Source organism: Saprolegnia parasitica, assembly GCF_000151545.1.
Source record: "Saprolegnia parasitica CBS 223.65 unplaced genomic scaffold supercont2.121, whole genome shotgun sequence".
Taxonomy (NCBI): Eukaryota; Oomycota; class Saprolegniomycetes; order Saprolegniales; family Saprolegniaceae; genus Saprolegnia; species Saprolegnia parasitica.
This window is the reverse complement of record NW_012156515.1, coordinates 41,009-51,667: the sequence shown is the minus strand read 5'-3', so window position 1 is coordinate 51,667 and position 10,659 is coordinate 41,009. Positions and strand designations below refer to the sequence as shown.

Below are 10,659 nucleotides of genomic sequence, written 5' to 3'. Positions count from 1 at the left end.
TTCGACGACGCCACGTACAAGCTGCTGGCGACGCACGAAGACGCCTCGGCCGCCTTTTGAGCTCATGGTGGCGACCTTGCATGCTGTATATAAGAAGCAACAATACAACTTGTACTTTTGGTTGCTAGAAACGAAGTTGAAGAAGCGTCTTGAAGTGCACTAGGAGATAGCATAAGAACACCGTATCACGTAGCAGATTAGCGACGCCAGAAGACCGTGGTACGCTTGCGCCGTAGACGAGGAGGCTACACACAACTCAAAGTCGTAGTAGATATCTCGATCGTCGACTCGAGAGACGTGCCAAACCAACGAGCGAGACATGGAAAAACGTGCATATACTATAAAGCAATTCCCTGCGTCATGGCGCTCGTCCTGACGATCGCTGCCGTCACGGCCTGCTGAGGTCTCTAACATCTCTGTGTGGTTCGGGCATTAGGATGGCATGTGTCTTGCCGCCGTCAGTAGAGCGTGTCGACGTTGGCCGCGAGCGGTCGGTCACGAAGAAGAGGATAGGGCGATGAAAACCAGTGCAGCGCACGACGGCCGGCGCGAGTAGCCGCATGCAGGCTCGACATCGAGACACGATTCGAGCGTTGACAGGATGTACGTAGAGTGTGGCGGCAGCGACCAGAGCGTGGACGCGCCGTCGGATCGGATATGTGGCCGCAGCGCGAACCGTTCTGGACGCGCAAGCGCTTGACGTCGCGGCGGCCATGATGCTCTTCGACATATCGCTCGCAGCGTCGTCGCAGGTCTTGGGATCGCAGGTCTTGGGAGCTTGGAGGAGCGCATCTCGGAGGCGATCCCGTGGCCGAAGTGCGAGAGAGGCCGTCGAAAAACTGGCCAGGGCTCCGCCCAAGGGCCGACTCGGTGGCTCGTCACGCATAGATTGGCTGCGCCATACAACCTACAGCGACGTCGCGTGAGCGTCCCTGCCTGAGGCCTGCGCACGGCTTGCCACGTACCACGTGCCTGGGCTGGCGGCGATGCTCGGTTCGTGAACTGCGTATCTGCCGGTTGGCTCGAAAGCTTTGCCGCTCTGATTGGCCACAAATCAAACATCTTGTCGCGCTGATTGGCCACAAGTCGAAAGGCTTGTCGCTCGGATTGGCTGAAACGCCTTGGCCTTGGCGTCGACGAGAATGAGGGACGAGGAACGCTGCATTGCGACCGAGCGACACCTCAGATGGCGTAGAGAATGCTGATCAAGACTCCTCGAGCACAACGCAGCAGCGTCAGTGGTGCACGAGAAGCCTCGGCGTCGTCTTTCTGGCGTCGCCGGTCCTCATTATCTCATTATTGGCGTTCGCCAATTACAACCAGAACTACCATATTTTGGTCAAGACAGGCCCGCCGCGCCGGCGGAGCGACCAGAATGAAGTTTGAAAATGAAATCGCCCATACTTGCCAGAGTGCTAGACCACACTTTGGGGAGTCCAAAATGCTATGTGACGTCGCCGTGCGAGCTCTGTAGCGAGAACAAATGACAGCAGCATCCAATTTTCTGATATAGTGTACTTATTTTGATGTACTGAAATACTGTACGGGATACAAGCCTCATCACGCAGCGGTATCGCGCGCACTTTGCCTCCCTCATCCACATGCAACACGCTCTCTCACATGAACCAAAAGAGACAGCGTCCTCGGTTTCTGCGATTTCGACGCATTTTCAACCGAAATTGCATGTCGAATTTCCTGAAAACCGACGCTCGGCAGTTCATGTGAGTGTCCAAGCAACGACGGCGACCAACAAGCTGGTCGCACACCGGGTCGAAACCCATTGCCAACTGTGGCAGCCGGTTTTACGGTCCTTGGAGCTTTGGAACCCCGCGATATCACGTGGAGTAATTGGGCAATTCTGCCACCACCTCGAAAATGGAAATGGATTTCCGCGTGATTGCGCTACGTGCAGCGTCGGAAAGGACATGTACGTCATTCAACAAGTGTGGGAAGAGGTATACCCGGCTGCGACGTGGCGCTGGCGCGTCTGTGGGCTGCTACTCGTCGTTGTGCTGCATGGTGCTCACACTACTTGAAGGTCGTGAACCAAGTCTTGTGATTGGCTAAAAAGATCAAGAATGGAGCTAATTACAACACCAGATCGAGTTTCAAACCGAGTCCGCAAGCACAAGAAGTGGTGTGGACGCGCGCAAACATCAAGAAGATCCGGCGCGACGAGCGGCTGCACGAAGAGGCAGAGCGTGCTGCCTTGCGCGAGAAGCGCAAGCGGACCTCGACGGCCGCGTTGAGGCGCTCAAGAAGACCAAGCCGGCCATCGACCTCTTGACGAGACCGCGCCGCCGCCAGTCGCCGAAGCAGTACACAGACGACGGCATGGCGCTCGGCGGCGCGCTGAGCCCGGTCCACTGCCAGATAGGCCGACGCAAGCCGCCCTCGCAACCCTGCCCTCCAGCAGAACCAAGACGACAACGACGCCGCCGAGGCGCCACGTGCCCATGGCTGCCATCGTGAGCCGGCCCGTGGTGCTCATGGCCGTCGCCAACGATATGTTGGAAGTCGACGCGCTCGACTGTGCCGGTAACACGACGAACACGAAGCTCAAGAAGACGAGGAAAGCCAAGTCATCGTGGTCTTCGTCCAGCCGCCTCGAGCATCTTCGACGCGAGCGCGAGGCCGTCAAGCAGCGCCGACTCGAGACGCTCCTCCGGCGCGAACGCAGAGCTGCTCCATGTAGATATTTATATATGAAGGCAAACAACAATCGGTCGTGACCGTGGGCCTTTGTGATGAACAAGGTAGCATCCTTGTGTCGAGTTGCGTCCTCGATTAAGAACCCAGTACCCTGTCCTACCCTGCACCAGCAGCCAGATTCTTCCTCGACGTTCGCACTCGGGGTAGGTTTAGTTTGCTGTAAGCTTGTCAATCATCAATTCTCCACTTTCTTCTCGTTACCGCGCACTCATTTCGACGACGGATAACTTTATAGTTTGACCTGTTGACTGTCAAAGTGCTCTCCTGCAAGTCGAACTCGAACGATGAAATTCGCAACCTACGTAGTACCTTCTATCGTTCGCAGCGCAGACGACAGCACGGACCTCACAGCCATGGCGCAGAACATGGACCGTGCTGACCGAGGCGATCGTTGACGCTTGTTCTGGCGTCCCCACGCACGACGCTGTCAAATACTCCCGTGCATGTATGCGACAATCGTTCTGCATCGAGCGTACTGCTGTGTTGATTACCGCGAATAAACGTCTACGTTTCGTGTCGAAGTGTTGCGAGCGTGTTCGAAGCATAAGGATGGACCTTCTTGTTCTTGTTCGAACGGGGCGGTGGCTCTCCATATTCGAGGGGCGTGGTTCTTCTTCTTGTTCCACGTCGGCGGTCGACGATGATACGGTCTTTCACTTCTCCATTCATTGCCTTTCCATGAAGCTGCTCTGGGTTTGCGTCGCGGCCAACGCGATCGGGCTCTCGCTCGGCATGGACCTTCTGGCATCCGAAACGGCTCCGGTCGGCGCGAATCTCTTGGCGGCCGCGGCCACGAAGTGCACGCGTGACAACGACTGCCCGCAACTGACGTGCCACAGTACCTCGTGCAGTACCTTTGGATACTGCAAGTACACGCCACTGGGAGTGGGCGCCAAGTGCCCGGGCCAGAGCTGCACCAACGGGGCGCTTGCGACGACGACGCCAACGACTCGTGCAACGCCGACGCCGAATGCGTCGGTGCGTACAAGCCATCGGGTACGAAATGCCCGGGCAAGAGTTGCTCGAACGGCGGTGCTTGTGACGACGACGCCAACGATTATTGCGATGGCGGCGATACGTGCGTGAGTGCCTTCAAAAGCTCTTCGGCGGTGTGTCGATCGTCAGCCGGTGAGTGCGATGTAGCCGAGTATTGCACTGGTACGTCCGGCACGTGCCCCGTCGACGCCTTCGCCCCATCGACCATGACGTGCTCTGGCGCCAACAACCGCGGCGCATGTGACGGTCAAGATTTATGCGATGGGTTTGGACACTGTGTCGACGTGTACCTACCGTCGTCCACTGTCTGCCGAGCGTCGAAAGGCGAGTGTGACGTGGCTGAATCGTGCTCGGGCAAGTCCAGCCAATGCCCGCCGACACGTTCGCGCCGTCCACCACGACGTGCAAGGGCACGTCCAACGACAAGCTTTGCGATGGCGCCGATCGTTGTGACGGAATGGCAACTGCATTGACGTCTACCTACCGTCGTCGATCGTATGCCGACCGGCCAACGGCGACTGCGACGTGGCAGAGGTGTGCTCAGGCTCCAGTGGTTCCTGTCCTGCCGACGCATTCCAGTCTTCGTCGACCAAGTGCAGTGGCACGAGCAACAGTGGCGTCTGCGACGGTCAAGACATGTGCGACGGGTCCGGCAAATGCGTGGACAAGTACCTGCCGTCATCCAACGAGTGTCGGGCGTCCAAGGGCCCATGTGACGTCGCGGAGACTTGCACTGGTCAAGGCAGCGAGTGTCCGGTGGATACTTTTGCGCCGACGACGGCCAAGTGCACTGGCTCGAGCAACAGCGGAGCGTGTGACATTCAAGACTTCTGCGACGGCCAGGGCAACTGCGTCGACAAGTACTTGCCGTCAACGAGTGTCTGCCGGTCGTCCAAGAACCAATGTGATGTCGCCGAGATGTGTACCGGCTCCAGTGGCGCGTGCCCTGCCGACGCGTTTGCGCCGACGACGGCCACGTGCACCGGGACGTGCAATGGCAACGCCTGTGACGGTGTCGATCTCTGCGACGGGAAAGGAAACTGCATCGACGTCTACCTCCCGTCAACGACTGTGTGCCGAAAGGCTGCGAGCGACTGCGATGTTGCCGAGTCTTGCACCGGCAGTAGTGGTCAATGCCCCAGTGACAAGTTTGCGCCGACGACGGCCAAATGCACCGGGACGTGCAACGGAAACCCTTGTGATGCTCAGGATTTCTGCGACGGCAGCGGAAACTGCGTCGACAAGTACCTACCGTCGGACACAGTTTGCGGCACGACGGGTAACGCGTGCATCATCCCAGCGACATGCACGGGCGACATGGGGTTTTGCCCGCCCGATGACTACGCCGATTCGTCGGTCCCGTGCAGCGGCACGAGCAGCGGCAACGTTTGTGACGGTATTGATACTTGCGACGGGGAAGGCAGCTGCGTCGATCGCTTCTTGGGCGCCAGGACGGTGTGCCAGAAACCCACCGGCTACTCGCGTCCGATCTATTGCAACGGAAAGAGCGCAACGTGCCCTGTTGCCAAGTCCTTTTTGGAAGGCAACCTTCGCGAGATGACGGCCGACGACCAGGCGCCGGTGCAGTCGATGCTCGTGGCCGTGTCGCCGTCGTCGCCCATGGTGCTTCTCGGCCTCGTCTGTGTCGTCGCTGCCGCCGTCGCCATGGTCACGATGCGCCAGCGCCGCGACGAGCCCGCGTTCGACGACGCCACGTACAAGCTGCTGGCGACGCACGAAGACGCCTCGGCCGCCTTTTGAGCTCATGCTGACGACCTTGCATGCTGTATATGAGAAGCAACAATACAATTTGTACTTTTGGTTGCTATAAGAGAAGTTGAAGAAGCGTCTTGAAGTGCACTAGGAGATAGCATAAGAACACCGTATCACGTAGCAGATTAGCGACGCCACGCTTGCGCCGTAAACGAGGAGGCTACACACAACTCAAAGTCGTAGTAGATATCTCGATCGTCGACTCGAGAGACGTGTCAAACAAACGAGCGAGACATGGAAAAACGTGCATATACTATAAAGCAATTCTCTACGTCATGGCGCTCGTCCTGATGATCGCTGCCGTCACGGCCTGCTGAGGTTCCCAGCATCTCCGTGTGGCTCGGGCATTAGGATGCCGCCGTCAGTAGAGCGTGCCAACGTTGGCCGCGAGCTGTCGGCCACGAAGAAGAGGATATGGCAATGAATACGAGCGCAGCGCACGACGGCCGGTGCGAGTAGCCGCATGCAGGCTCGACGTCGAGACACGATTCGAGCGTTGACGGGATGTACGTACTAGTAGAGTGTGGCGGCAGCAACCAGAGCGTGGACGCGCCGTCGGATCGGATATGTGGCCGCAGCGCGAACCGTTCTGGACGCACAAGCGCTTGACGTCGCGGCGGTCGATGATGCTAGACATATATCGCTCGCAGCGTCGTCGTCGCAGGTCTTGGGAGCTTGGGGGAGCGCATCTCGGAGGCGATCCCGTGGCCGACGTGCGAGAGGCCGTGGCTCGTCACGCATAGATTGGCTGCGCCATACAACTACAGCGACGTCGCGTGAGCGTCCTGCTGAGGCTGCGCACGGCTTGCCACGTACCACGTGCCTGGGCTGGCGGCGCGCACGGCTTGCCACGTACCACGTGCCTGGGCTGGCGGGTTCGACAACTGCGGTCTGGATTGGCTCGAAATCTTTGTCGCGCTGATTGGCCACAAGTCGAAAGGCTTGTCGCTCGGATTGGCTGAAACGCCTTGGCCTTGGCGTCGATGAGAATGAGGGACGAGGAACGCTGCATTGCGACCGAGCGACACCTCAGATGGCGTAGAGAATGCTGATCAAGACTCCTCGAGCACAACGCAGCAGCGTCAGTGGTGCACGAGAAGCCTCGGCGTCGTCTTTCTGGCGTCGCCGGTCCTCATTATCTCATTATTGGCGTTCGCCAATTACAACCAGAACTACCATATTTTGGTCAAGACAGGCCCGCCGCGCCGGCGGAGCGACCAGAATGAAGTTTGAAAATGAAATCGCCCATACTTGCCAGAGTGCTAGACCACACTTTGGGGAGTCCAAAATGCTATGTGACGTCGCCGTGCGAGCTCTGTAGCGAGCGCAAATGACAGCGGCAAACAATTTTCTGATATAGTGTACTTATTTTGATGTACTGAAATACTGTACGGGATACAAGCCTCATCACGCAGCGGTATCGCGCGCACTTGGCCCCTCTCATCCACATGCAACACGCTCTCTCACATGAACCAAAAGAGACAGCGTCCACGGTTTCTGCGATTTCGACGCATTCTCAACCGAAATTGCATGTCGAATTTCCTGAAAACCGACGCTCGGCAGTTCATGTGAGTGTCCAAGCAACGACGGCGACCAACAAGCTGGTCGCACACCGGGTCGAGCGAGACCCATCGCCAACTGTGGCAGCCAGTTTCACAGTCCTTGGAGCTTTGGAACCCCGCGATATCACGTGGAGTAATTGGGCAATTCTGCCACCACCTCGAAAATGGAAAATGGATTTGCGCGTGATTGCTCGACGTGCAGCTTCGGAAACGACATTCACGTCATTCAAGAAGTGTGGGGAGAGGTATACCCGGCTGCGACGTGGCGCTGGCGCGTCTGTGGGCTGCTACTCGTCGTTGTGCTGCATGGTGCTCACACTACTTGGAGGTCGTGTACCAAGTCTTGTGATTGGCTAAAAAGAATCAAGAATGGAGCCAATTACAACCAGATCGAGTTCCAAACCAGCCGGACCCGCAAGCACAAGAAGTGACGCGCGCAAACATCAAGAAGGTCCGGCGCGACGAGCGGCTGCACGAAGAGGCAGAGCGCGCTGCCTTGCGCGAGAAGCGCAAGCGGACCTCGACGGCCGCGTTGAGGCGCTGAAGTAGACCAAGCCGGCCATCGACCTCTTGACGAGATCGCGCCGCCGCCAGTCGCCGAAGCAGTGCACAGACGACGGCCTTGCGCTCGGCGGCGCGCTGAGCCCGGTCCACTGCCAGATAGGCCGACGCAAGCCGCCCTCGCAACCCTGCCCTCCAGCAGAACCAAGACGACAACGACGCCACCGAGGCGCCCATGGCTGCGATCGTGAGCCGGCCCGTGGTGCTCATGGCCGCCGCCAACGATATGCGGGAAGCCGACGCGCTCGACTGTGCCTGTGACACGACGAACACGAAGCTCAAGAAGACGAAGAAAGCCAAGTCATCGTGGTCTTCCTCCAGCCGCCTCGAGCATCTTCGGCGCGAGCGCGAGGCCGTCAAGCAGCGCCGACTTGAGACGCTTCATTCGGCGCCAACGCAGAGCTGCTCCATGTAGATATATAAGAATACCTAATTGTTGACGACGACACCACTCGACTAGTTTAGGTCGATCGATGTAATCAACCGAGTTGCTTTGCTTCTCAGCGTGACAGGCTTGAGCTACCTCCACACTAGTTCGGGAGCAACATGGGGGCACGAGACAAAAAGAAGCGCCCGGGTTGATGCAGTTTGCAACGACTAGGCTTTGGTGCTATCCGTGTCCAGCACGGACCGTCGTCGCACGGCGCGCCGGGAGCCGGGCGACGTGATCTTTCCAATGAGGACGCCGAGCGGCTCGAGAAATGCGAGCATGTTGTACTTGTCCTGGACGGCGGCAAAGACGCACTTGCAGCGCTCGGACGCCGGCCGGGACGGACACACGTCTGCTTCGCCACCGCAGATGGTTTTTTCGTGCTTGGCAAACGCGATCTTGGTCAGAGCAAGGGTGAAGCTGGCGTAGTCGAGGCACTGTGACACGACAGCGCGGTCGTCGGGCCACACGGGTAGGCACGAGCAAAAGATGACGCTGGCTTGTACTTCCGAGAGCTTGGTGTCAATCTAACGCGATACTATAATTTCTCGAATGAGGATATCGAACGTACAATCTTAAAGTGGTTCAGAAAGCCGAGGTAGCTCTGAAACTTCATGAACGGCTGCGAGGACTGCGGCGTCGGACTTGGCGATTTGGACGTTGTCGCGTCGTGCGTCACCTGCGTCGCGTGCTGCAAGAACACCATTTCAAGGCCGATCTGGTGCACGGCAAACACTTGCTGCGCACTCTCGTGCTTGAAAAAGAGCTTGCAAAAGTGAGTTGGGTCGTCAACCGACGCGAACGGCAAGATAAAGTCATGGAGAAGATAGTAGACGCTCGTCGAGTCTTCAAGACCTTCTTTGGCCAATCGCTTGACGAGCCCCGCGACTTCGTCTGTTCACACGCATAAGAATACGTCAACGGGAGAAATGCTGCCGCTACCTCGCTTGAAGTATCCCAGAGCGACTTGCACGAGGAAGAGCAAGAAGCCCTGCCGGCTCGTTGGCTGGTCGTCTGCCACGTCGGATCAGATTTTAGTACGAAACGAATCATGTGTACTGATGCCGTGCCGCGCCGGCTCCGGTAGTGGCACGCTCAAGTCTTCGAGGATCTTGGCTTTTGCCGCGAGCTTGAACGGCTCCTATTGTACGCATTCTTTAGATGGATTCAAGTAGTCGTCGCCATATTGCACCCGATCGCTCCCGCCTTGCAGGCTTGCGTGGTATCGAAAGAGATGGAAGAGAATGCGGGCATGACTTCGCAGCAGCGCGCCAATGCGCTGCCGCTCGACGGCGTCTTTCACGACCTTGTCGACGCCCGAGACGGGCCAATCGACCTAGGTGTACGATACAATTAGTGTTCGATATACAAACGACAAGACAACGTCGAAACACGCGTGGTAGACGTTGCGCGGACAGGTTGTCATGTCGGGTGCGGACGCTTCGGCCTCCTCGGCGGCCGTTGATAGATCGCTGTTCGGAGCGTCGCTCTGGTCGTCGCTGCTCAGTGTCGAGTGCGTGTCGGACACGGTGTCAAGCACCACGCGAGGTGGCCTCGACGAGACTTGACGCTGCAGCGGCGCGGGCTCGACGCTATTGCTTGGAACCGCGTCTTGACCGATGCTGTAGACTTGCCGGTTGTAAAAGTGATACCAGCGCTTGTCAAACTTCTTTTTGGCCGGCGCCGCCGACTTGGGATGGAGAATTTCATGGACTTGGTTGTACACAAGGTCGTCGTGCACGTTGGTTGCCGTCGGGAGGCTCTTGGCGAGACGGTGGAGCGCCGCCCGCGCGTACTTTTCTCGCACCGAAATGCTCCGCAGCATGGGCACGTGGTAGCCGCGCATTGGCGGCTCGGCGGGCGGCGTCGCCTTGGTATACCGTGCGTCTTCTTCGTCCATGAGCTCATGAATGCGCTTGCTCGTCGGCGTGAGGTCCCGTTGGTACGGCGACCGCGCGCGCATTCGTCCTGTCTGGGCAACACGCCAAAAATAGGAGCCATGCACATCCCAGTAGAGAGATGAGTAGAGAGATGGATAGATAGATAGATAGATAGATAGATAGATAGATAGATAGATAGATAGATAGATAGATAGATAGATAGATAGATAGATAGTCTTGTATTTGACTGTCATATTGAAAGGGTGCAAGGGTAGCCCTGTTTATGGAGCCTATCTGGTCACGTGCAGAAGGCCTTTTTAATCTTTTGCGCGGGAACTCGGCAGGGGGCTCCGCTCTCTCTATTGCTGTTTAGTAGTACGATTAAATACTTGTCTCGAATGTAGAGGGGAGTCAAACTCGTGGAATTCAAGGCAGAATGCAAGTTTATATGAAATTACAAAAGTTGTCGTTTCCAGAACGAAGCGCGAGGCTTCTCACGGCGTCAAAAGAGGGGTGCTGCCTACAGCAATGGCTGGTAGTGACTGTTGTCTTCGTACATTTCCTGCTCGCGGCGTTCGCGGTGGCGGCGTAGCGACCGCCGGACGACCGCCACGCCGAGTACCAGAACCACGAGCGCGCACCCAGTAACCAGCGGCACCATGTTGGTCTTGAGCAAAGCGATGCCGCGGTCGGTAAGCGCCAGCGACGTCGGCGGCGCCGGCGCAGTGTCCCAAAAGTCGCCGCA

The 10,659-nt window shown here is 57.7% G+C and overlaps 3 protein-coding genes across 3 annotated transcripts; 1 reads left to right on the top strand and 2 right to left on the bottom strand.

Moving 5' to 3' along the window:
* Positions 1-3,390: 3,390 nt before the first annotated feature.
* On the top strand, positions 3,391-5,544 carry SPRG_13235 (hypothetical protein; the record flags this gene model as incomplete). The annotated part of the gene is made up of 3 exons (XM_012353341.1): positions 3,391-3,694; positions 3,856-4,154; positions 4,288-5,544. The coding sequence occupies 3 exons, from the start codon at positions 3,391-3,393 to the stop codon at positions 5,467-5,469; spliced, it is 1,785 nt and encodes a 594-aa protein (XP_012208731.1). The 3' UTR covers positions 5,470-5,544.
* Positions 5,545-8,201: 2,657 nt separating this feature from the next.
* SPRG_13234 (hypothetical protein) lies at positions 8,202-9,997 on the bottom strand (the record flags this gene model as incomplete). Its single annotated transcript, XM_012353340.1, has 6 exons — positions 8,202-8,561; positions 8,606-8,928; positions 8,977-9,048; positions 9,094-9,175; positions 9,227-9,370; positions 9,419-9,997. The coding sequence occupies 6 exons, from the start codon at positions 9,995-9,997 to the stop codon at positions 8,202-8,204; spliced, it is 1,560 nt and encodes a 519-aa protein (XP_012208730.1).
* A 361-nt stretch (positions 9,998-10,358) lies between these two features.
* Positions 10,359-10,658, bottom strand: SPRG_21262 (hypothetical protein; the record flags this gene model as incomplete). The annotated part of the gene is made up of 1 exon (XM_012353368.1): positions 10,359-10,658. A coding segment is annotated over one exon (300 nt), but the record flags the coding sequence as incomplete, so codon positions are not given.
* Between the last annotated feature and the right edge of the window lies 1 nt (position 10,659).